Source organism: Stomoxys calcitrans, chromosome 2 (genome assembly GCF_963082655.1).
Source record: "Stomoxys calcitrans chromosome 2, idStoCalc2.1, whole genome shotgun sequence".
In the NCBI taxonomy this organism is placed as follows: Eukaryota; Metazoa; Arthropoda; class Insecta; order Diptera; family Muscidae; genus Stomoxys; species Stomoxys calcitrans.
The window spans coordinates 184,761,469-184,789,466 of record NC_081553.1 but is presented as its reverse complement, the minus strand read 5'-3'; the positions used below and the strand labels follow the sequence as shown (position 1 = coordinate 184,789,466).

General features: G+C 37.6%; 1 protein-coding gene and 1 pseudogene across 1 annotated transcript; both read left to right on the top strand.

The window, feature by feature from the left end:
* The first annotated feature begins 35 nt into the window (after positions 1-35).
* LOC106087514 (uncharacterized) lies at positions 36-22,152 on the top strand. Its single transcript, XM_013252571.2, has 19 exons — positions 36-145; positions 232-572; positions 848-1,168; positions 1,235-1,437; positions 4,591-4,889; positions 6,525-6,686; positions 6,752-7,333; positions 7,399-7,653; positions 7,718-8,104; positions 11,495-12,382; positions 12,436-12,787; positions 12,846-13,008; positions 13,075-13,264; positions 13,338-13,517; positions 17,380-18,380; positions 18,450-18,527; positions 18,586-19,081; positions 19,157-19,288; positions 21,995-22,152. Exons 1-19 carry the CDS (start codon positions 50-52, stop codon positions 22,100-22,102), a joined length of 6,234 nt encoding a protein of 2,077 aa, XP_013108025.2. The 5' UTR covers positions 36-49; the 3' UTR covers positions 22,103-22,152.
* Positions 22,153-26,871: 4,719 nt separating this feature from the next.
* Positions 26,872-27,650, top strand: LOC106087512 (tubulin alpha-1 chain-like; annotated as a pseudogene).
* The last annotated feature ends 348 nt before the right edge of the window (positions 27,651-27,998 follow it).

The window sequence follows — 27,998 nt, the reverse complement described above, 5'->3', positions numbered from 1 at the left end:
AAACCAGGATTTAACACAACGGAATAAAGCACAAAATAGAAAAAAAACTATGTGGAATAATTTCGACCAATCCCCTTTGGAAGACGAGACCATATCAAATGCTTTCTCTTCTAGGGGTATTTTTCGTATTAGCAGCGATGATGAGGTGGGTGAGACAAAGCTTTCTAAAATAATCATAAAACGCCAAGAAATTGTTTTGAAAAAATATATTTGTTCATTCATGTTTCGCAGATCATACAATATCCCCATGTTCAAGCTTCAGTGCAAAATAAGAAAATGGTTGTGGCTGTCGACAAGACAGTTTTCCTTTTGGAGGATGAACTTGTTGCTAAATGTTTTGTGCTGTCCTTCAATGCCAACATTGATGTAATGGGAATTTCCAATACCGGAAATTTAATTATTTGCGGTCTAAGTGATGGTGAAATTCATGGCATTTACATCAAAGGCACGCCACTGTTTAATCAATGCATAAAAGTGGAAGATATTCATGTAGCTGGTGGCAAGACATTTGCGGGAATTCAACAGGTGGATAACAAATTTTGTATTACTTGTACCAATGGAAGTGTGTACAGGTATGTATTATTGGGATGTGTACAAAACGTAAGCGTGGTTGACGAATAAATTGCCTATTCCATGGCAGCCGGTTGTAGAATTTTATCGGGTCAATCCGGTGACCCGAAAAAATCCTTCATCGACTTGAAAACTCTGTTTTCATTAAGGAATATATAATTCACAATAGAGACATAATTCGGCCACATATTGTTTGTTTTTTCATTGTAATTTTGTCTCCACAGTCCCTTAGTCCTTAGCGCTTATTTTTGTCTTCCATGTTAAACTTTCATTTTAGCCTTTTGGGAATCGATGAAAACCCTTTAGAAGAAAAACTAAATGTGTCATTGGTGGAAAATGACATGATTGAATTGGAAAAATATTTTGCTGATGTGTCTCTGCAACGTTTATTTGCCATAAGGGGAATTAATGAAATCACTGCTGCATTGTTAATAAATCAAAACGTTAGAATGGCAGACTCTCAAGAAATGGATCTTCTTTTGATAGCTGGCACCCAAAATGCGATTTATGTGCGATCCTCCCAAGATGATGTAGTGCGTTTAAGTCTTTCGGATGTATATCGAGGAATCAAAGAGATATACAATTTGGAAAATTTCATGTACGTACCAATCCTTCTCTTTTCTTTGTAGAATCTTAGCTAAGTAAAGTTATTATTTCATTGCAGTGTCCTGCTTACGAATTCGGGTCATTTACTAGAACTTTGTCCTTTCACAAAACTGTTGTTATATCCAATGGAACATGGTGAAACTATTATTTTAATCGATAACTTGATTGTCATGGATTGCAACGATGAGCATGTTGAATTGCTTATTTTAACAAAACAAACAAAATCAGAAGATAAATGTATCAAAATTATTGATTATCCAGGTAGGTGTTTAATTTTTTGTTGTATGTATTTTTACAGCAGTTATGAAAACCCATTAATTTTTGTGCGGAAAGGAGCAGTAAACAAAAAAAGAAATCTGTTCCCGCATGATTCTATGTATGTTTTCAGTTGCCGCAACAGGGCATCTTATATTCGATCCGATTGATCTATGGTCCAACCCAAATGGTGTGGCTTCCTTGAACTTCCGATAGTACAATATCGAAATAAACCAATATTGACCTAATGAAACACATTGTTTTTACCCTCCATCATAGGATGGTGGGTATACTAATTTCTTCTTTCCGTTTGTAACACATCGAAATATTGATCTGGGACCCTACAAAGTATACATATTCTTGTTCGCCTATTTGGCACTGTCCGTCTGTCGAAAGCACGCTAGCTTTCGAAGAAATAATGTAAGGCGCTTGAAATTTTGTGCCAATACTTCCTATAAATGTGAATCGGTTGGGATTGTAAATGGGCTATATCGGTCCATTATTTGACATAGCTGCCATATAATCCGATCCTAGATCTTGACTTTTTGAGCCCCTAGGAGGCTCAATTCTTATCCGATTTCGTAGAAATTTTACACCAGATATTTAGCTTTGACTTCCAACAACAGTGCCAAGCACTGTCAAATTCAGTTCATACCAGATGTAGCTCCCATATAAATCAATCACCCGATTTTATTTCTTGAGCAACTATGGTTAGGGCGCAAATCTTATCCGATGTTACTGAAATTTTGCACAATGATTCCCATTTTGGTTTCCGACAAGCCAAGATTCGGCCCAGCCGGGCTAAGCACGTTTTTACTTGTTTCTGGTATTTTTTATCTATTTTTTTATTTTGTTTATTTTTTAAAAAAAATTTTTATATCTTATATTTTTTTTTATTTTATATATATTTTTTATTTTTTTTTATTTTTTATATGCATATATATTTTTTATTTTTATATATATTTTTTAATTTTTCTTTTTTTTTATTTTTTTATTTTTTTTGTTTATTTATTTTTTTATTTTTTTCTTGTTTTTTTTTTTGTTTTATTTTTTATTTTTTTTTTATTTTTTTTTCTTATTTATTTCCAATGTTTGCTTTATTTGTAATATTTTATTTCTTTTTAATTTTTTTAAATGTTTTATTTATTTGTTTTTTATTATTATTTTTTTATTATATTTTGTTTATTATTTTTTAGTTTGTTTTTCTATGTTTTTTTTATTACTTTTCCTACATCTTTTTATATTTTCATTCTTTTAATTTTTTTTATTTCTTTTTATGTTTCACAATTCTTTTTATTTATTTTTTGTTATACTTTTTATTTTTTAATTTAATTTTTTAAATTAATCAATTTTTTGTTATTATTTTTTTCTTTTATATCACATATTTTTTTTAATTTTTTTTTATTTTTATATTTTTATTTCTATTTTTTTATTTTTTGTTTATTTTTGTATGTTTTTATTGATACGTATTTTTCTTTTATTTTTGTTTTTTTAATATTTTCTTAATTTCTTGAATTTTTTATGTTTTCGTTTTTTTTTACTTATTTTTTGTTTGTTTTTATTTTTATTTTTTTTTTTCTTTCGTTATTTTTTTTCTGTCTTTTATGTTTATTTTTCTTTATTTTTTTATTTGTTTTTATTCGTTTTTATTTTGTTATTTTCATTTTTTTATTTTTATTTTTTGTATTTCTTATGTTTTTGTAAATATATATTTTTGTTTTATTTTTTATTTTTTATATATTTATTTTTATTTTTTATAAATTTTTACTTTCTTGTATTTTATATTTTTATTGTTTTTTTTTTTTTTGTTTTCGTATTTTTTTAATTTATTTTTAGTTTTTATTTAATTAGTATATTTTTTTTGTTTTTACTTTTATATTTTTTTAATTCTTTTGTTATTTTGTTATTTTTTTGTTTATTAATTTTTGTTTTTGTTTTTATTTTATTATTTTATTTTTTTTTGCTTTTTTTATTTCATTTGTTTTTTTATTTTATTTGTTTTTATTTATTTTGTTTTTTTATTTTATTTATTTTATATTTTTTTTATTTTATATTTTTTTTATTTTTTTGTTTCGTTTGTTTTTTTATTCATTATTTTTTTTTTATTTTTTTTTTAAATTGTTTTTTCTATTTTTATTTTATTCTGTATTTTTTTTTATTTTTATTTGTTTTTATTTTGTTTTTATTATTTTATTTTTATTATTTTTTTCTATTCTTTATATATATATTTTATTTTTATACATTTATCTTTTTTTGTTTACACATTTTTGTTTATATTTTTTAATATATTTTTGTCTTATTTTTTATATATATTTTTGTATTTCTTATAGATAATTTTTTTAATATTTTGTTTTATTTTTTACAGATGTATTTATTTTTTTATTATACCCTCCACCATAGGATGGGGGTATACTGACTTGGGTATGAACTTATGTACGTTCATAACCTGATATATCTGCCATATAAATCGATCTTGTATCTGGACTTTTTGAGCCTCTAGGGGGTGCAATTATTACCCGATTTGGCTCAAAGTTTGCATGAAGTGTTTTGGTTTGATCATCAACTACTGTGACCTAAATTGGTTCATTACCTGCTATAGCTCCCATATAAAACGATCTCCCGATTGTACTTCTTATGCCTCTAGAGGACGCAATTCTTATCCGATTTTGTTGACATTTTGTATAGTGGCTTCTTATCTATTATTCTTTGTTTGCCAAAAATGGGAAAACAAGCAAAGAACTCGAGAAATGCGATCCATGGTGGAGGATATATAAGATTCGGCTCGGCCGAACTTAGCACTTTATTGGGTTGCCCAAAAAGTAATTGCGGATTTTTCATATAGTCGGCGTTGACAAATTTTTTTCACAGCTTGTGACTCTGTAATTGCATTCTTTCTTCTGTCAGTTATCAGCTGTTACTTTTAGCTTGCTTTAGAAAAAAAGTATATTTGATTAAAGTTCATTCTAAGTTTTATTAAAAATGCCTTTACTTTCTTTTAAAAAATCCGCAATTACTTTTTGGGCAACCCAATAGTTTATATATATTTTTATTTTTAATATATGTATTTTTATTTATTTTTTTATATTTTTATTTTTTTTATATTTTTTATTTGTTTCTTTCTTTTTATTTATTTTTTTGTGTTTTTATTTTTATTTTCAGCTCTTAAATGTCAAAACGAATTGGATGTGGCTGAACATTCGTGGCTTGTCCAACAGCCTAAATGTTCTGTAAATTTGTACTATCTAACTGGTTCTCAATGCAATTCCAATGATTTACCTTCCATTTTGGAAATGATTTTGGTTTCCGAAACACATCCTAGTGAAAGATTTAAGAAACTTATAGCCAAAGGCCATCTAGAGGAAGCCGAAGACTTTGGCAGACAGTTTGAGTTATGTTTGCAGCCAATCTACGAAGCAAAAGCTAGAAAAATGTTGCTAGAAATGTCCACGTTAGGTGATGTATGTAAAAAAAATCAATTTTGTTGATAGTAAACTATTTAAGTAATCATCCAAGTAATGCTGGTATGATGATCCCATTAAAAAACTTTCAATTAAAGTATAAAGTCTATGCATATTTCCTGCGAATAATAATGGGAACATTTTCTTGTTATATTAAAAATGCTGCCTGATTCAAATTTTGTTCGGTTATAGTGTGTCCCTTTGGAATGTATAAATCAAAGAAGCAATACCTATCCATCCCATAGCCATTGCACGACGCTTGAGTCCCTTCGATAAGTATATGGTGATTAGCCCCATGTGAAGTCTGCATTTGCCGAGAGAGCTATACAATGTGTATTTACTGTCACTTGGTAGTTGTGCTCAAGGTTTGGTCTCCATCAGTCCCATTTTGACTTTTGGATAAATTCAATGCTCATCTGGAATTATGGCGTTCTCTTCTAAGAATCGGCTGTACATACGCAGCTGGACAATACACTGTTTGCCCCTGTGGATGAGAGGCCACAAAGATGGCCGCGATTAAACGACAAACACCCAGACTGATCACATTAAAGGCATTCATCCATCATTTTCAACGTACGCTCGAGGAGCGAAAATCTATTCGGATCAATAAAATCTTGTAGCAGAGTTTCGCAACGTCTTAGTCTCCTCAAAGGAACCCTTGGAACCATCAAGGGTGTGAAAATGCTACTAAAAATAAACAATATGAGCGCTTGGCGAAGGCGAGGTATCGGGAGAAAATTATAGATAGAAATCGTCTATTCCTAGACAAATAGAAAAAATTAAACATCACACCGATAATTTTGGTACAGGCACATACATACGGAGACAAAGAAGAACATCGTAAAGATATAAAAGTCCACAAACCCCATACATCCCTTCTGCCACTCAGTCAGAGAGGGTATTAACCCATGCAGCCTACTGTCCACAAATTCCACTCTCGTCAGGTAGCCAGTCGGCCATAGCATCGTCGAGTGGACCGGTATGTTTGGCCGGTAGCCTCCGAAGCTGATCCAGTTGCAACAACCCGCTTATTAAGTCACAGCCCACCAGACATGGCAACCATAGGTTAGCAACGGTAGTGCCACCGCCGATTATACCCAGTGCATCAATCTAGGACGCAGACGTCATCTACCACCGACAAGCACCGCCATGGCAGCCGGTTGTACGTACCCAATTGACCGATGGTGTCCTTCGTCCGCAAGGGCTGCCGCCTCAGTGTACAACACACTGCTACAACTTCAACAACAACTACCGACAAGCCACTGGCACGGAAAGGGAGCCGCGAAGGCTTTCCTCGCCCAGACCCCAGATTTAATTCTTAGTTAAACTTTCAATCCAGAATAAACCTGAGAAACCTTGATCCTTAACACGCTCAAGTGAAAACACCCAGTATTCACCTCTAAATGAAAAACACCAGCCCTAAGTCATGTAAATCTTACATACATGACTCGTGACTTAATTTTTAAAAGGTGGCCTCTGCTGATTGAACCAATATTTGAATCGGGCAGAACTCTTAAAAAAAATTATCCTATTTTATAGTGGAAAGTTCGTTGGAAATATAGACCCAAGTCATTCCAGGCATTTCAATTGGTGAAAAGTTTAAAGGTTTTATTCGTTATGCAACTTTAATTTCAGAACAATCCAGAGTTATTAAATGAACTCTTCAAAAATCTCATGACACTTTTGCAAAAGATTGAAAACAAGGAATTCTTTCGTCAAAATCGAATGATTAATTTGCCGTCGCGCAAAATTTTGGAGAAATTTTTAAAAGAAGTGCTCAATCATCTGGACGAAGAGGTAAATTGAAAATTTTTTACAACTTAAAATTTCTATTCAATAAAAACTCCCTCCCCCCATTATAGTTTGATGAGCAACACATTTTGGAAATTGTCGAACAGTTGGATCGCTTGAAGACATTGGCCATACTTGATCCTTATGAAATCAATCCGGACTGGCAGAAATTCGTATATCATTCGAATTTAGTGAAATATATAAATTCTCTCTTTAAGAGTGACATGTCGATGGCTTCGCTGATATGGAAACGCCACTCATGTGCCATTTTGCCAAATCTTAATGGTAAAGAATTAGGACAAATCCTGAGCTTAATACCCAGCGATACAAAGCCTTTTAATATTCTGCAATGGCTAAAGCAATTTGTACCTGTGGTCAGCAACACTCATCCCGAAGTTATGCCTTTCATAACTGATTGGAGCATTGAGAAAACCAGATCGCTGCAATATGCAGAACATTGGCCCGAAATTGGTCTTGAATTCTCCACAAAGGTTGCCGAAATATTTGAAGATATACAATTCTTGCACTCAGATGTAAGAAGACAGCATGAGCGCAATATTGGCAAATTGAGAGATTTGGTTAATGCTCTACAGGATTTGTTTGTTCTAAAGAAGAGTTATAATTTAATTTTCACTTTGGATAATTATTTGCAAGTAAGTGATAGGAAGACATAAAGTCATTGTTTTTGTTTTCATTACTGTGGTCTTGTTTTTTACAGGACAGCATAGATGAAACTGCCAAATGCATTCTGCTGCGTGTCCACTTGGATAATTTGAAGAGTTTAGTGAATGATTTCCTATATCCCATTTACCAAGAAAAGGGCCAATCTCCAGTTGCTGCCATAAGACGTTACATTTGCCAGTTGGTGGCCAGCAGAAATTCTTTCTCAACATGGCTTGAAAGATCGGTGGCCTGCATAGAACTATTACACAACGAAGATGATCGTTTGGAGTCGGCCTTACTAGTGTTGCAGGTATAATTCGTTGGTTATACAATAAGCTCAAGTGAGTTTCATAATTGTTTTTTGCTTTTTTTAGAACTCTCCAGTTCCCTGGCCTGATACTGTTGATCCTCTCATCAAGTTGCGCTACTCTACACATCCTTTGGCCACGAAAATTAATACAGAATATGAAATTCAAGTTATTAAAATAATGAAAGTTAAATATGGTTGGCCTACCGATAATGCCTCAGATATCAATTTGAATTTGTTCATGTTTCGCATCTTGAGAATGGATTTGCCTGACATGTTAGATGACATTAGGACCTTGACGAAGGCAGCACCAGAAATTGCCACCAGTGCAAATTTCAATTGCTGCTATCAAATGGTTAGAAAAGGTAAACCCGAAGTGGCTGCGGACTTTTTTAAATCTTTAAAAGCAGATACAACTACGAAATATGCCAACGATGTGATAGAATTGTTTGCGGTAAGTGCAATTAAATGAATTGAAATGAAAAAAATTGAATTAAAACGACAAGGTCTGAAAAAATTGTGTGAAAAATAATTTTTTTATACTCAAAGAAAAATTTGCCTTTAAAATGGCAAATCTAATGGTCCGATTATGAATGGCAACCTAACTTTAGTTGCACCGTCAACGTCCAAATTTGTAACAGAAATTTTCATTTTTGTATTGAATTACATAATTTTTTACACACTTCTTAGCTGCTCAACTTCAAAAATACTGATATTGAATGAAATTGACAAAAATTTCCAACTTCGTACTAATTTTTACTTCTTGGTTTTGTCTCCTGGCAACGCAAATGTAGTCGAGTTGCAACCCATAATCGACCCATAAGAAAGCATTTGTATGTGTGTACTATGGGTTGTATTGATCCTTTACCATATGAAAATATCCATAAGTTGGTTGCTAAAATGGTACCCTTGGGTACAAAAATAAAACTCTCAGATTCTATTTATAAATTGGATACTAAAATAAAACTCTCATAGTCTATTTATAGATTTGAAAAAGATTTATAAAACGCTCAGATTCTAAAATAGTACCCTTGGGTACTACAATAGTACCCCAGCACCGCACAGGCTGGATCATTGCGGTTCGATATTTGTGGTGTTCATTGCATTCATAAAATAGTGCCGTTGGGTACTAAAATAGTATCCTGCGGTACTAAAACAGTCCCCTTGGTTACCAATATAGTACCATTTCGTACTAAAATAATACACTATGGTACAAAAATAGTACAAAAATAGTAACCTTGGGTATAAAAATATTACCTTCGGGTACTAAAAAGTACACTTGGGTACTAAAATAATACTCATGGCCACTGAGAGGTTCCCTTAAGTACTAAAATAGTAACCTTGGGTATAGAAATAGTACCCTCGGGTACTAAAAAGTACCCTTGGGTACTAAAAAGTACCCTTGGGTACTAAAAAGTACCCTTGGGTACTAAAAAGTACCCTTGGGTACTAAAAAGTACCCTTGGGTACTAAAATAGTACCCTCGGGTACTAAGATAGTACCCTTGGGTGCTAAAATTGTAACCTTGGTCACTAAAATAGTATCCTTGGGTACTAAAATAGTACTCTTGGGTACTAAAATAGTACCCTCGGGTACTAAAATAATACCTTTGGATGCACCTCACGGTACTGAAATAGTACCCTTGGGTACTAAAATGATATCCTTGGGTACTAAAATGATATCCTTGGGTACTAAAATAGTACCTTTGGGTACTAAAATAGTACCTTTGGGTACTAAAATGATATCTTTGGTTACTAAAATAGTACGCTTGGGTTCTAAAATTTTACCTTTGGATACCAAAATAGTACCCTTGATAAATAAAACAATTCCCTTCGGTACTAAAACAGTACTCTTGGTATAGTACTATACGACCGATAGCCGCTGGAACATGATAGCCATTGGTTATTTAAAGGCTCGGCCTCTTATTGAGACTTTTCTCTCCATACCGCTGATTGTCAGCGACTGCAACAACAACCATAGGGTCATCGATCATGGCAGTCGGTTGAACGTACCGGATTGACCCGATGAAGTCCTTCATTTTCAAGGGCTGCCGCCTCAGTGTACAACACACTGCTACAACAACAACCACAGGGCCATGGCTTTCCAGAACAGATTATAGGCATGGTAAATGGCCATGACCAATAGGTGTCCATATTGGTCTACCACTGTCGTCTACTTTACAGTCACTCCCGAACCACGGCAGCAGGACTCCACGACTTCAATCACTTTTTGGCTATGGACACATTTTAATGGGCACCAACGAAATTTCTACACCAATGTCGAAGGAAGCAAAAATTTGTGACCCTCTTTCTCGATTATTTATTGTCCTGAAAAAGGGAATACGGAGGAAAAAAGCCAAAAGGCGATGTGCTACTTGTAATCATGCAGAAGGATGTTCGATTAGAACTCGGAGTAAGCTCGAAGATGATTTACAGGATGTATATGTCGGGACTGAAATATTACCCTTATTTGTACTACAATAGACCGTTGGGTACTAAAATAGTAAATAAGATACTAAAATAATACCATTGGGTACTTAACTCATACCCTTGGGTACTAAAATAATACCCCTTGTTACTAAAATAATACCCTTGGTTACTAAAATAATACCCTTGGGCACTAAAATAACTCCCTTGGATACTAAAATAGTACCCTTGTGTACTAAAATAGTACCCTGGGGACTAAATTAGTACTCTGGGTACCAAATTAAATGGTTCAACGGCAGGAACTTGATGGCATCTACTTTCTCCTGTTCCTAGTATCACAATGGACGAAAACGTCTAAGTGAATCTGATGGCAGTCTGCCACTTTAACCTAACATTGGACAATCTCAATTATCTTGCCCAAAATTTCTTCTGAATAGTCTTCTAAATTTTGTCCAGTTGGTTTTCAACTTATTACAGAAGCTTATCGGATTCGGCGCTGGCCGTGCTATTCTAAAACCAGTGTAGCGATGGTCAGAGAAGGAGTGTTCCCTAGAGACCCTCCAATTCTGAACTTTATCGATTAGATTTTCCGAACATATGTCACATCTTAAACCTCCTCCCCAATTCTATTAAGAAAGGTAGCGGTGTTGCCAATATCAAGTGTTATTAGGTCTGTAGTGCCAGGACTTGGCCCCGCTTATTAATGTTGGTACTACCACAAGAAATGTGGTAAGAATTCACATCGCACCCTATTAGTACCTCATTTCCTTTCTGTTTTAGCCTCCACACCAGCCGTTGCAGCTCCGACATGGGTGGGCTGTGTCGGAGAGTCGGAAGGCAGATAAAGAGATGCTAGATATGCTCCACGCTCTCCTTATTCCAGTTATCTCCCCTGGGAGTTCAGTGTCCTCCACCGAGATGAGGGAGAAAGCAAGATAACATTCACGAAGATTAGCTATAGTAACCATAGTCCTACACCGAGGAGTCTCTTCCTTGATGCTGTTGATTATCCAGATCTAGGAACTCTCATTACTCATCTTAGTCGCTGAGGTGCGTTCAGAGGGATCTGGGTCTGAGTCGAGTGGGTTTGGCTGGGAAGTTAAATAGCTGACGTGTACCAAGTGGTCACATCCTGCACGTTGGCATCAATTCTTGCTCTGTAGGAATTGTGGCGGCTCCATCTGTCGGGACGTAATTAAACTACAACTACTATGGTTTGCAGGGGGAGGTCAATTTCTTCAGGTACAATGGCAGGTACAATGGGAGGCGGTCGTTCTCTAAGGACCCGTTTTCGGCCAGTCCATCCAAGTTGCAGTTTTAAGATCTCGAAGAACATAGCTGAAAATCACAAATATTTTTCATATTTTTTTAATATTTTTATTAATTTTATTTTCTCTTTTTGACATTTTATCTTCCAGGAAGTCTTGGAAAATTCTCCTACACCCCTAACTGCAGAATCCATTGAGGAGCAAAAGTGCCTTATTGAATTCTTTCGCTTTATTACACCACGCACATGCCCCACATCACAGAAACGCCTTAGGGCTATACAAAATCGTTTTACACTTCGTCATAGATATGAAATACAAATTATTGACATTATCGATTTGGCTGCCTACAACAACCGCCTTGACTACCTTAACATGGCGATAGAGAATATCATTAAGCGCAGCTTGGAAACAGATAACATATGCGGTTACTTTATAAATGAAATTCGTGAATTGTCCCAGGCCTTGGATTTGTCAAAAATGTTTGTTGTCAAATCCTTATGTCAGCGTATGAAGTGTTTAATCTTATCGTGTGCCTTGACCTACAACATGCTTGAATTGGTCGATTGTACACGGGAAAATAAGAATGATTTTATAGAATTGGCCTTGGTATTGCTGAGCCAGCAGGTACAGTTGACCAAGGGCATACAACAATCCAGTACACTGGCGGCCCTTTTGAACGACAATGATCCTTTGGCTTATCCCCTGGCCTATGAGCTGCTGGTTAGGGCATCTGTGGTTGAGGTGAATCAAACCTGTGAATTGATTGAAGTGATCAATTATGTGCGTATTGGCAGGTCTAGCTATAACAGCAATGCCATAGCCCAATTCTATGAGAGCAGAGAGAAGGAAATATCCAAATTGATTTGCGATGCTATTGATGCCTCGGAAATTTCAGTGGGAGAAATTACTTTGAATTTCTCCACGGCCTTGAATAACTCATTTGATATCAAACAGGAAAGCAAGCCCAAGAAAAGATATTCTGTGTCCATATTCGATGAGGTGGTAGTTCCATTGCCAACACAAACACAACAAACAAAGGTAAGGGTTTGGTTTTTCGCCTAAGGGTGAGATAATTTTGTGGGTTTTTCTAGGTCCATCACAGTGATCATATACACATTGTAAGATTTGTTTCCCGTACTATTTTGTTTCTTGTTCTGCAAACGCCCCCCACCAATAGCCTATTGGCAAAACTGAAGGAATTTATTTTGAGTAGTGCGGAGGAGAATGTTAAAATGGATGTCGTAGGTGCCAAAGATGATTTCTTTGTATCCTTGGAGCAACTCATAAAGAGTAAAATGCATGATGTATGGTATTCCATGGTTCAGTATATTCTAGACTATCAGCAAAGGCATAACTGCAAGCTCATTAACACTGATTTTGTTTCCATACAAATGGGTCGAGTATTCCGAAATATTTTGTCGCAAAAGGATGTCAACTTTTTGGGTAATTATTACAAAAGAAATTCGAATAGCCCAATGCAATAAGATTAATTTTCTTTCAGATCTATATGTGATGCTAACAGCAGATCCCCATTCCTCGGAATTATTGGAAAAATTAGAAAACGATTTGAAAACCGATCAACAAAAAGTCAATTTTTTGACTTTATCAGAAATGTATTACAGCCAATTCGAGGAGAGCGCCAATGTGGAGGCCATCCGAACAAAGTATGATAAGTCGAGAGAGTTATACAAAATGGATGATAGTCTCATTTCGATCTCTTTCTCTTGCAGACGCATCAAACATTTCTATTATTTAGAGTTTTGCAAACAGGATCCCAGCATCAAGGGTAAATTTAATGCTGACATTGATCCTATAGAACATCTATTGAAGGAATTCCACAATAAGCAATTGGATGTAAAACTATTGGAAAGAATGAGTGCAGATTTCAATTTGGATTATCAAAAAATGCTGATAGCACAGGTAATTCATAAACAAATTTCCACCGCTCGAGAAGAGTTAGACAAGACATTTATGATTTTCTTTGGTTTTGCAGGTTATAAGCATATTGAAGTCTCAGGAAATGCAGTTCGAAATAAAAACCGATAGTTTTGGTGACGAGGAATTGGTTATGATAACTACTGTGGAAGGAATACGCAATATGTGCCAACCATATCTCAACGAAATCAAAAATACCGAGTTATTAACTTCAAAACTTAAGCAATTTATTGATGAGGTAAGCAAAAGCAATTCAAGTGCTATTAATTGTTGTTGTTGTGTTGTGCAGTGTGTTGTATACTGAGGCGGCAGTCCTTGCTAATGAAGGACTTCATCGGGTAAACCGGCTGCCTTGGGATTGAAATACTATGCTTTTAGTGAAAGACTATGTTGCGAAAGTAACATATATATGTATTGTAACGACAGGTTTCCCCTCGTTGGCTGGGGTATAACTTGCGGGGGAAGGGTCCGTCACATGGAGATTTTTTTAGGTTTTCATAATCTATTTGAGTGTGGGCTATAAAGAGAATTAGTGACTAAAGGCGAATACTTAACGCCAAGGGCTGGATTGGCACTCGGAAATACGGGCCAAATATGTCCTGGGGTATTTTGGGGGGTGGGGGCGCCTCAGATACCAAGGAATACATTTTTATATCAGTTTTTATTATACTTTAAAATACCTTTCATTTGCTATCCATGTTGTCCCAATCGGTAAATATGTTCTGCGGGGGGTTTTGGATATGGGGAGGCCCCTCAGACACCAAGGAATACATTTTTATCCCAGATTTATACTCTACTTTTAAATACCTAAATATTACCCAAAGTAGAAAAGTGTCCTCTTGGGTGGTGTTTTTGGGGGTGGGGACATCACACTAAGCGTGACATTTTTATACCAAGTTCGTAATCTACTCTTAAATACCTCTCATTTGATACACATATTGCCCAAAGCGGTAAAAGTGTCCCGTTGGGTGATGTTTTGGGGGGTGGGGTAACCCCCGACACCAAGGATGACATTTTTATACCAAGTTCGTACTCTACTCTTAAATACCTTTCATTTGATACCCATATTGTCCCAGTCGATAAACACGTCCGTTCAGGTGCGTTTTGAGATGGGGCGTCCCCCCAGGTTAGTTGACCCTAAAATTTTATACCAACTTTTGTGTTTTTGGGGTACCATGAGGTGGCTTGTAAAATTTTGCTTAAATCGGTGCACGCATCTCCGAGATCTGACGTTTTTGAAAATTGGTGTAAAGGGGAGGGTCCGCCCTCCCCTTCAAAAATCAAAAAATGTAGTACCCTATTTTCATTGAAGGCCTCAACTCTACCATCGGTGAAAATTTCATGAAAATCGGTTCAACCCATTTTGAGCCTATACGGAACAAACCAACAAACAAAGCGCAACAATTTCATTTTTATATAATAGAAGCCCACATTTTTTGTTCCTTATGACAAAATCAAAATCCCAAAAGGTTTGCAACATTGCCTGAGAAAATAATCTTATTTTTGCGAAGACATCGAGGATTCAAATCTTTGCGGCACATTGAAAAGTTCATGTCTTTGGGCATTATCCGATTAGGCTGGAATTTCATACGTAGTGGCCATAACTTCCAATGACCGTGCTAAGGTCTATAACCTGATATGCAAATTGCAAATTTGCCCATGAACATTCCATAAGGATTAGGGGCAAACTTCTCACATATCAATGAGTGCTGCCCGATTCCAGCAGCTCTATGCTCTATGAAAACCTGATATAGTTCCTATATAAAACGACATCCCGATTTGAAATTTTGAGCTCCTGGAAGCCGCAATTATTGTCAGATTTGGCTGAAATTGTGTCAGAAGGGTAGAGGACTACCGGCAATAAACTTGGTTAACCCGAAGCCTTTCTGGTGGGCGCAGTCCGAGTTAAGGGCATGGGCTACGAACGCGCATGTTACACTGTGTAACAGCGAAACAGTCGGTAGGACAACAACAACCTTTGGTGAGATCCGGATCGTGAGAGAATGAGGCTATTACTGAAAGGATGTAAGAAGGAGGTTAGTATAGCTTTCGGTATCATAATGAGCTCATTGCCCGGCGTTCGCGGCTAACGGACACAATACCATTAAGGATATTTTAAGTAGCACTGAATTCCTGACTTAGTGTTTTAGATTGTTGTTGTTGTAGCAGTGTGTTGTACACTGAGGCGGCATGCCGATGGATCCATCCATCTATCGGGTCAATCCGGTACGTACAACCGGCTGCCATGGGATTGAGTGTTTTAGGTGTATGTCCCTTGTGGCATGGGGCGGATAAATATCCGCACGCCCTTTGCAAACTAACCTAACCTTAATTTGGGGGGGAAGTACATAGCAATAACGCCCCTCCCTACCCCAAAAACAACCTCAAACGGGCATAAAGACTGACTCGCACAATACGGTACTTAAATAAAAGGTATTTGGAGTAGAGTACGAATGTGATATAAAAATTAAGTGTCAAATGTCAGTGCTGCCATCTCATCTCCCAAACCCCTCAAACTGGACGGATCGGCACCATGTGGGTCTTTGATGAAAGTAGCTTGGGAGTAGGGTACTAAGGTGGTACATACCACCTTACCAAGTGGTGCCGCGAAGTTTTAACATGGCAGATGAACCGAGCATTAGTAAGAAAAAAACCACCGTTGAAAATAATTCTGCCCCGGCTAGGGATAGCTATGAGCACCACACAGGCTGGAACTTAAGGTCCGATCTGTGTGGTGTTCATAGCTGTCACGAGAAGCTTAGATGTGAGCTCCACAGGTTGCGGAGTAGCTGCAACGGCAGTCGGGGACAATCAGCGGTATCGAGCGTAGAGTCTCGGTGCGAGGCCGGGCGTCACCGGCTCTTACATAAATACTGAGTGCCTATGATGGTCGATATTACAAGGCGAGTTACTGGCGCCTTTAAATAACCAATGGCCACCAATGGTCTCGGTGCGAGGCCGGGCGGCACCGGCTCTTACATAAATACTGAGTGATTATGATGGTCAAATTAGGCACAATTTAAAACTCTTTGAGGCCGTAGAAGACTAATCGGTACATTGGTTTATATGGGTGCTATTAGAGATGTGCGCCTGAGTGATTTTCCACTCACGCTCATGCACGTTCAAGAGAAAAAATTGTTACTCACGCACGACTTTTTTATATCAACTCACGTGCACGCACGCTCACGATTCGAAAATTTTACGACTCACGAAACAATCACGACTCACGAGGATTCACCACTTACGTGAAAATCACGTCTCACGAGAAAATCACGACTTACGAGAAAATTCACGAGGCACTCACGAGAAAATCACGACTCACCAGACAATCACGATTCACCAGGCACTCACGAAACACTCACGAGACAATCACGAGCCACGGTTAAACAAATATTTTCCAATATTAATGTATAACATATATCAGCCCTACATAACAAGTTGTTTGATCTTGTCATTGTTATGCACCACCGACTCACGTGAGCGTCTTGTGAGTCGTGAGCGTCTCGTTAGTCGTGAGTGTCTCGCGAGTCGTGAGTGTTTCGTGCCGTGGCCATGATTTCACTCACTCACGTACGAAGAATTTTAATTCAATCACGGTCACGTGATTGGATTTGGATCTCACTCACGAATAACGTGACTCATGCGTGATTCACGTGTGGCACCACATCTCACGTGCACCCCTTAAGGTGCTTATCAGGTTATAGACCGATTTATTCAAGGATCTTCGAAGCACCTTTAGGTGCTTTATCAGATTATAGACTGACTTAGACGATATTCAAGGATCTTGGAAGTCATAGAAAACACTTTCTGCAAAATTTTAGGCGGACATCTTTATTCGTTTGGCCGCTATCGTGATTGGGACAAACGGACGGACATGAAGATGAAGAATATATAGTTATACTTTTTTTTATGTTGCAGATCAATATGTTCAAGTGCCACAAACGGAATGACTAGTATACCCCTCAGCCTATGGCAGTTGTATAAATATATTAAAATAAGATTTCAGCTAAATTCTCTATGACATATTTGCTATCAAAGATTCTTAAATTTTCATTGCAAAAATATCACGATTTTATTCTATTTACATTTCCTTTTACTAGATCCACATCTATTTCTACGAGCTGTATTTGTGTGTCATTGAAATTCTTCTGTACTTTGAAGCTGTGCCCAAAGAAATGCAGGTGTGGACCAGCATATTACATTTTTTGAAACACAAAATGGTTTCAAGGCGCCGTAATCGCCCCGGCCAACTGGAGAATGATATGTGGTTCGAATCGGCAAAGGAAATAGGAGTTTTACCCAAAATCGCGCGTTATCGATTGCCCTTCAAGCCCATTGTGGAGCAGCCTCTAAAGGATATTCTTGATTCGGAATTGAGTGTTGACAATTGTGAATCTTGGTTCCCGCTCATAAAAATGCACACTGTGCTCAAAGGGTCTACAGATGTAGCACACAATTGTGATTACTTCTGCATGTCGGCAGTGAAAAATTCCATAACCGAATACAAAAGTCGTGATGATGGCGAGACATGGCATTTGCAACCCACCAACAATGCTTTCCTAAAGTCGGTGCTGCGTTTGGTCAATCATGTCCATAATCATTCCAAGGCCTTTATGATTTTGTACTTTGTCTCCAATTATGCCCCCGATGGTGCCGATCAAGTTGAGGCCTCCTATGAATGCTACAAATACTGTATGGAGCATGAGCAGCTCATAACCGATCCTAAATGTGCCGAACAAGTTGTAAAAATTAAACGCAAATACCCCATTTTGAAGACTCAACATCTGCTTTACATCTATGGTTTGGCGGAGGAGAAGATCATGCGTTTGGTGGAGAATCCCACAGAGTTAATTTATCAGTTGTATCACCACGAACAAATACTAAAGGGTGGCAAATTGGATATAAACGCGGTGGTAAAGAAGATTGCCGAACTGCATAATTTGAGTGTGGATCCCATACAATTTAAATTATTGCAAAAATGGTTGTCCTTTACCATGGACACACCCGACGGCACAGTGCTGGATGAAACTCTGTTTGAAGATCAAAATCTGGCGGACAATGTTGCCGAGGATACGGGAACAGCAGCAGAAAATGTTGTTAGGTATGTGACACAATTGTCAAAAAAAAGTCTAAAATTGAAAGATTTTAATAACGTGTCCTCTAATTACAGAGCCAACTATGTCATCAACAGTTGGCCCCGAGAGGTAGCTATGCAGTTTTTGGTGGGTCATATTTATGCTCCCGAATGGTAAGTATAGAGTGACAATAACTATCAAAACTAGTTTCAATCAATACCAACTCTCTAGCTCCTCAAACACCTCCAAGCAACTGCAAATGTATGAGTGTTATTTCAAACTTTACGATGGCAGTAAACAATTTGATCATATGCTTGACCAGAAACAGTACATCACCATTAAGTGTGTGCACGAGCTAAAGAAACTGGGTTACAATTCTACTCTGCAGAAATTTGCCAATAGCAATAAAATTGACATTCTCAAGACACTGTGGCAAAGGAACACCAACAATGCCAATACTTTACAAATTTTGGCAAATATATGCCTGGGCTTTGATATATACCTGCCCAAGGTGTGGAATGGCATACTTAAGCGCATGGTCATGATTGGCATGGTCAAGGAATTGAATGCTTTGGTGGATTTACTTTCTTGCAAGCCACAATTGCTGCATACAGAAGGTCTAATATTGGCATGGGATTGTGTTCTGATTCATCCCTTCAAGAATGCCAACCAGGCAAAATCTGTGGAACAAGAGGAAATATTACACAAGACTTTATTTAGACTACAGGTATGTTAAATGAGCTGAACCATAAAACTCCTAATATGCCACGGGGCTTAATGTTTTTTTTTTTCTTTTTTTTAGAGCTGCCCTGTGGTACATTCTTTGAACCTTTTGAAATTCGCAGAGAATTGTGAACGTTTAAATAGGCCGCACATGGCTGCAGTATTTTTGGCATTTTGTCGAACGGAAGAGCAGCGAAAGCAAATTAAGAGTGTAAGTTGCATGTAAAATGAAATTCGGAGGAGCCCAAACGGGATTCGAACCTGGGCGATCGCAGCAAAAGCTATAGCCGTTGCCGTTGTCTAGCGTTCGCTGCTATTGACACAACTTCCGAAAAAGCCACAGATACATGTGTATACCATAGGAGTCATTTTAGTTGCGTAGACAAAAAATCTATCACTACAACATAAAAACAAATGGATAGGAAAAAGATTTAGGTTCCTTACAATACTGAAAATAGTCGATGTATTGAGTACGGTGTAGGGCTCGTAAGGCTTTCTCTTTGTTATTGGCCAACTGCTTCTACCTGTAAATGAATTTATCTTGGCTGCCTGTTTGCTTTTGCTTTGCCTTCGGTGTCGGTTTGGTAATTTTTTTCTACCCACCACCGAAGGATGGGGGGAATATTCATTTTGTCATTCCGTTTGCAACAAATCGAAATATCCATTTCCAACCCTATAAAGTATATATTTGATCGTTGTAAAAATCTAAGACGATCAAAATACTTGGCGTCACATTTGACAGCTCTTACATTTTCTCCCCACATGCCACAGCAATCTGCAATAAAGTCAAAAGTAGAAACAAGGTCTTCAAGTCACTCGCTGGCAGCACTTGGGGTGCAGACAAAGAAACCTTGTTGACCACGTACCAAGCAATTGGCCGGTCTGTGGTAAGTTATACAGCGCCAGTGTGGTCTCGTCAACTTTGTGACACGCAGTGGATTAATATTCAGATCTGTCAGAATGCCGCCCTCCGAACTGCGACGGGCAGTCTCCTCAGTTCTCACCCGAAGAAATCGACCTCCCCCGGCAAACCAGAGTGGTTCTGGCTCAATTACGTTCCGGCAGATGCAGCCGCCTCAATTCCTACAGGGCTAGGATTGATGCCGACGTGCAAGATGTATGTCCCGATTGTAACCAGGGACCGCACGATACACGTCACCTGTTTAACTGCCCGGCCAGACCCACTCGACTCAGACCCAGATCCCTGTGGACGCACCCCATCTTAGTCGCAGAGTTCCTGGGTCTTGACACTCAACAGAATCAAGCAGACGAAAGATAGAACACAATAAACTGCTACAACAACAACAACGATCTAGCCATGTCCGTCCGTCTGTCTGTTGAAATCACACTACAGTCTTTAAACATAGAGATATTGAGTTGAAACTTTGCAAATATTCTCTTTTTTTGTCCATAGGCAGGATAAATTCGAAGATGGGTTATATCGGACTATATCTTGATATATCCCCCATATAGACTGATCGGCCGATTTAAGGTCTTGTGCCCATAAAAGCCACATTTATTAACAGAATTTGCTGAATTTTGGGACAGTGAGTTGTGTTAGGCCCTTCGACAACCTTCTTCAATTTGGGCCAGAACGGTCCAGATTTGGATATAGCTGCCATATAGACCGATCTCTCGATTTAAGGTCATGGGTTCATAAACGGCGCATTTATTGTCCGAAATTTGGGGCAGCGAGTTTTGTTAGGCCACTCGACATCCTTCTTAATTTGGGCCAGATCGGTTCAGATTTGGATATAGCTACCATATAGACCGATCTCTCGATTTAAGGTCTTGGGTCCATAAAAGGCGCATTGTCCGATGTCGTCGAAATTTGGGACAGTGAGCTGTGTTAGGCCGTTCAATATCCTTCTTCAATTTGGCTCAGAGTGGTTCAGATTTGGGACAAGGGGTTGTGTAAGGTTCTTCGACATATTCCTGCAATTTGGCTCATATCGGTCCAGATTTCGATATAGCTGCTATATAGACCGATCTCTCGATTTAAGGTCTTGGATCCATAAAAGGCGCTTTTATTGTCCAATTCCGCCGAAATTTGGCGCAGTGGGTTGTATTAAGCCCTTCGACATCTTTCTGCGATTTGGCCCAGATCGGTCCAGATTTGGATATAGCTGCCATATAGACTTATCTCTCTATTTAAAGTCTTGGCCCCATAAAAGGGGCATTATAATCCGATTTCGCTGGGATTTCTCACAGTGAGTTATGTTAGTCTTTTCGATATCCGTGTCGTATATGGTTCAGATCGGTCTATATTTGGATATAGCTACCAAAAAGACCAATATTATGTTCTATAAAATTGAACGTTAACTTGTACTTATTAGACCACTCAATGTCCGTGCCGAATTTGGCCCAAATCGGACCATATTTCGATATAGCTGCTATGGGGGCGTAAATTATGCATTTTTCACCGGATTATGACGAAAGATGGTTTTCATATATACCCGAGGTGGTGAATATCCTTACTGCCTTTTTAATTGTTCTTTTCTCTGCTGGTACGTTGATGATGGGTATCAGCTCTTGCATTAGCCTTTTGTTGTAGTTTGGCTTAAAATACGTACATTGTCAAAGAAGGGCATATGTTGCTGTTGTGCACAGTGGTTTATGAGTGCAGTTTTTTTTACTTCTTAGTTTATATCCCTTTTTGTGGCTAGAAATTCTAGTTTTGAGTTTATTTCCCGTTGTGTTCACGTATAGTTTGTGACATTTTTCGCGTTCATTCCTGCGTTCTCAATCTTCAAGGAAGATTATTAAAACATAAAGAACTCGAGCTTGATGATACTTTTACTCATTTTTGGGTAATGCATAAAAATAAAATTTTTACAAAAACTTCTGTAAAAGTAAAGAATTTAAATTATTTCCACTTTTAATAATTTTTTCATTTATTTTCCTTTTCTTCCTACAGCTACTCACAGGGCGATATGCAAAACTGCGTCAAGATATTTTAGATTTAGAGGATGCTGGCATTTTGCCTTTCATCCTAAATTTTGCTCTAAAGGAATTAAATTTGTAGATTTTATGCGGCATTAAGGTCATGTTTTCCAGTTATTACATAATTTATATGATAAACATAAGGTAACGTTTATTATAATTGTATAAATATTTATAAATAAATTCAAGCCTATATAATTATAAAAAAAAATATATTTTAAAATTAAAATAAAATTTAAACAAGTTTGGACTAATTACAAATCATCCAAACAGAAGGAAACTTCTTTTATACCCAAGAGAAGTTTTTCTTGACCGAGAACGAAAGGCGTTCCAAAGAATCGTTGGACTAACAGTATAACAATATAAATATTGGGTTGCCCAAAAAGTAATTGCGGATTTTTTAAAAGAAAGTAAATGCATTTTTAATAATACTTAGAATAAACTTTAATCAAATATACTTTTTTACACTTTTTTTCTAAAGCAAGCTAAAAGTAACAGCTGATAACTGACAGAAGAAAGAATGCAATTACAGAGTCACAAGCTGTGAAAAAATTTGTCAACGCCGACTATATGAAAAATCCGCAATTACTTTTTGGGCAACCCAATACCTGTATTTGCATCCTATATGATCTTTATTGGTCTATGAATTCGCTCGGAGGGTTAAGGGTCATCTAAGCTTGGATGTTGGATCTACTCCATTTTATAAAAAACTTTATTTGAGCCTGATACTCTCATGGGCATTTTTGGAGTGGAAAGGACCCCAGGGTGGTGATTTATGGGACAGGGGGTGATATTGTCCCCAAGAAACTTGGTCCCGAAAGTGGGTATCCATTTCGTGCTCCTCTCCTTTTATTTGAGACCCATATTGCCATGGTCGGTAAATATGTATGTCCAATTTAGGGGTGGAGTGGTCCTTCAGACACTTAGCCCTGAAAAACTATCAGCATCGTGGTCTACTCTTAAATACCACTCATTTAAACCCCATATTGCCATTGGTTTATGAGAGGCGGTTTATATGAGGCGTCCCCAAACACTTGACTCCGTATTTAAATATCAGATTCGATTTCCACCCTCCAATACCTTTCATTTGAGTCCCATATTGTCGTGATTGGTCTATAATTTTATTTGGTGAGTTTTTAGGTGGGGCGGCCCCCTATGTATCCCGTCCGAAATTTGAATATCAAATTTTTGGTTTATGGTTATAATAAGAGAGCACACAAAATTTTGCTTAAATCTCACCACCCATCTCCGAAATCTGGCGTTTCTGAAAATTAGGGCAAGGGGGAGCGGACTCTCTCCTCTTCAGATATCAAAAAATGTAGTACCCTATTTTCACCACTGGACCATTATCCACCATCTGCAAAAATTTGAAGAAAATCGGTTCTATCGTTTTTGAGTCTATACGGAATAGACAAACTAACAAACAAACACAAATTGATTTTTATATATAACTAGCTGGACAGGACCCGCTCCGCTGCGCCTGTTTCACTCTCTTATTTTATCTGAGCCCTATACTGACACGGGCAGGAAATTAGTCCGGTTTCGGGGTGCTGGTAAGCCTTTAAAATATTTCGCCCCAATGTGGACATAATTTTCGAGCTCTACTTCCGAATGCCTATCATTTCAGCCTTATATTGCTGTGGTCGGTAAATATATCCGGTATGAGGGTATTTTTGGGGGTGAGTTGGACGCCCATATATCAGATTCGTGATGAAGTCTCAAATACCTTTCATTTGAGCCCCATATTGTCATTATTGTTTAACATTTCCATTTGGCGGGTTTTGAAGGTGGCGCAGCCCCCCTAAAAATCCTATCCTAAGTAAGGATACCAAAATTTCTGTTTTTGAGATATTATAAACAAACTAAATTTCGCTTAAATCGCCCACCAATCTCCGAGATCTGACGTTTTTGAAATTAGGGTAAGGGGAGTGTCCGCCCATTAAAGTTTGGATGTTAGATCTACCTTATTCTCTTGGTTTTAGTGGTGGATTGGTGTCACCAAACCCTTTGCCCCTAGAGTGGATATAAGATTCATTTTCTACTACCAAAAACCACATTTGAGCTACATATTACTATAGTCGGTATATATGTGTGGTTCAGGGGGAGTTTATGAGATAAGTCGTTCCTGAAACACTTGGCCATAAAACAGTTATCAGCTTTGAGGCCCTCCTTGTCATAATCCACAAATATGTCCACTTTCAGGGGTATCTAGGGTGTGGCGGCCACCCACGCACGTAGTCCTGAAAAAGTAACAGAATCGTGCTCTACTCTGTCATTTCTTTTATTTGAGCCCAAATGACCCCCAAACACTTAAAAATTGGATATCAAATTCGTTTTCTACTATCAAATGCCATTTCTTATTGCCATAGTGAGCAAACATGGCATGTTTGAAAGGAATTTAGAAGGGCGGGCCCAGAAACAATATCAGCATCATACTAGAGCCCGATTTAGATTGGCCCTATAATGTCTAGCATTTTGAAGGTGGCTATCAAGATATTCAGGGTAACGGGTCTCGCTCAGATCCACACTAATTAATTTTTTGTTTATTTTGGCTATCTACATTCAAAATCGTATTTCAAAGCTACCACTTGGAATACCATATTTTTAACGATCCGTAGGTATTCCTGTGTCTATCACAATTTGAGGGTAAAAAGTGTACTCTACTACCAAATACCTTTTATTGCTGTTCTGATCGGCCTTTATATATTATTTTTAATTTTATTTTTTTTTTGGGTGGGATAGGGGGTGGTGGATTGCCCTCTGACACATCCTTTCATTTGAGTACAATATATTCTCGTTCGTCCTACATGACAGTTTGGTGTTGTTTTTATTGGGAGGAGAGGATCGCTCCCCCCGTCGCTAAGAGTCAAAAGACAATTTATTTGAGTCCTTTATTGTCGCGTTTCACATGTCCTGCTGAACGGCAGGACGGCTGAACGCGATCCAGATTCTTCAATCCTTATATCAACATTAGATTCGAACTCAAACTTTCTTTAAGTTCACATATTATCCCGCTCCAACTGCACGTCCTATTGAAAGGTACTTAGTGGGTGGGACGTTCCCAGACTCTATCCCAAATATGTATACCAGATTCGTAGTCAACTCCCAAAGACATTTCATTTGATACCTATTTTGTGACGTTGGATATTCATGGCCCTTTAAGGGGTTTTGGGGTTGGGGAGGCCCCGTAGACACCTTAGACCAAATTTTTATAACAGATGTGTGCTCAACTTCCAAACACCTTTCATTTGATATCCATATTGTCCCAATTGTTATATAAGCCCTGCTGGGGGGTTTTGGGGTTGGGAAGCCGCCTCAGATACCAAGCAATAATTTTTTTTTATGTCAGATTCTTACTCTACTTTAAAAATACCTTTCATTTGATACCCATATTGCCCAAAGCGGTAAAAGAGTCCTGTTGGGGGTTTTTTGGGGGGTGGGGGACCCCCGAACACATTGGGCGAAATTTGTATACCAAGTTTGTTCTCTACTTTTAAATAACTTTCGTTTCATACACACATTGTCCCAATTGGTAAATCAGTCCTGCTGGGGGGTTTTGGAGGATGGGGAGGCCCCTCAGACACCAAGGAATAAATTTTTATGGCAGATTTGTACTCTACTTTTAAATACTTTTCATTGCCCAAAGCAATATGGATATCAAGATATCAAAGGGGTGGGGGACCTTCCGAACACTTTCGGCGAAATTTGTATACCAAATTCGTTCTATACTCTTAAATACCTTTCATTTGATGTCCATATTGTTCCAATTGGTAAATCAGTCCTGCTGGGGAGTTTTGGAGGATAGGGAGACCCCTCAGACACTAGGGAATACATTTTTACGGCAGATTTGTACTCGACTTTTGAATAGTTTTCATTTGATACCCATATTGCCCAAAGCGGTAAAAGAGTCAAGTTCGTGGGTTTTTGGGGGTGGGGGACCCTCCGAACACTTTGTGCGAAATTTGTATACCAAGTTCGTACCCTACTCTTAAATACCTTTCCTTTGATACCCATATTGTCCCAATCGGTAAACATGTCCGTCCGGGTAGGTTTTGGGATGGGGCGTCCCCCCAGGTTATTTGACCCAACATTTTTATACCGATTATAAGATTTGGCGTTTTTGAAAATTGGAGTATGGGGGAGGGTCCGCCTCCTCTTCGGATATCATAAAATGTAGTACCCAATTTTTACCGGTGGCCCAAACTGTATCATCTGTGAAAATTTCATGAAAATCGGTTCAACCGTTTTTGAGTCTATATATTGGATTGCCCAAAAAGTAATTGCGGATTTTTTAAAAGAAAGCAAGCTAAAACTAACAGCTGATAACTGACAGAAGAAAGAATGCAATTACAGAGTCACAAGCTGTGAAAAAATTTGTCAATGCCGACTATATGAAAAATCCGCAATTACTTTTTGGGCAACTCAATATATATTATTTTTCCAAAAAATTACTGAATATATTAAAAAATTTTAATAGCTAAGATTTTTTCTTTTGTTTTTTCTAGTTACCTGCAGCTTTCAAAATTAATATCAAGTCATGAAGATGTTTGGCAATATCTATGTTTAATTTCTCAAAATGCATCACAAGAATAAAATCAAGATTTATTAGAAATTTTCAAGATATCAAAGGTATGCTTTACATAAATTATCAAATTTGTTTGGAATGATATTTATTGTAATGCCAATATAAACCTATATACTACAAGGAATTTCCAAAATTTCTATAAATTTAAAGACCAATGAGGTATGACGAAATCATTCGATATCAAAGTTTGGAAAGCTTCATAGCCGGCTGTCTCGAACTTGCGTTAACCATTAACTCTTTTGCTCATTTTACTCTTGCTTGTGTAATAAAAATTAAAATTCAATATGCGTGAATGTATCTCTATCCATGTCGGTCAAGCTGGTGTCCAAATCGTTAACGCCTGCTGGGAATTGTATTGCTTGGAACATGGTATCCAGCCTGATGGTCAGATGCTTTTCGATAAGACTGTCGGTGGAGGTGATGATTCTTGCAACACCTTCTTCAGTGAAACTGGCGCTGGCAAACACCTCCCACGTGCCGTCTTGGTGGATTTGGAACCCACTGTCGTAGATAAGGTCCATACTGGCACCTACCGCCAATTGTTCCATCCTGAATAATTGATTGCTGTCAAGAAAGACGCTGCTACGCCCGTGGTCATTACGCCATTGGCAAGGAAATTTTGGATTTGGCACTCGATCGCATCCGCAAGTTGGCCGATCAATGTAGTGATCTCCAAGGTTTCATCATCCTCATCTACACTTTCGGTGGTGGTATTGGTTTCGGTTTCACTTCCCTGTTGATGGAACGTTTGTCTGTCGATTATGGCAAGAAATCCATATTGGAATTCGCCATCTACCCCGCTTCTCAAGTATCGACTGCTGTGGTTGAACCCTACAACTCCATCTTGACCACCCACACAACCCTGGAACTTACGGACTGCGCCTTCATGGGTGACAATGAAGCCATTTACGATATTTGCCACCGTAACTTGGTCATTGAGGGCCCCGCTTACACCAACTTGATTGGTTTGATTGGTCAAATTGTATTCTTCATCACTGCCTCTTTGCGTTTCGATAATCCCCAAGGTTTGACGAAACATTTTTGACGAAAAACCTTGCATTGCCATAAAACAAATGTTTCTATAATCTAGAAATCTGACGAAAGTGTGTCATTATAAAGACTTTGCTCTATTTGAATCACAAGTACCCAATAGACCAGAAGTTTAAAAATGACATCACATTCAAATATTTTGACGATTCTTTATCTGAAAAACGGCTATCAAGAATGAATTGATAACAAAGGCTTCTACACATGGTCTGAAATGGTTGAAATGTTCGAAGAAATTTCTCTCTAACACTCCAAGTACTACTCTTCTATTTTACCGAGCAAGCATACAAGTGTTTCCTAGAACCTTATATTGATTTCTTGAGAGTTCGACGAATACCATTTAATG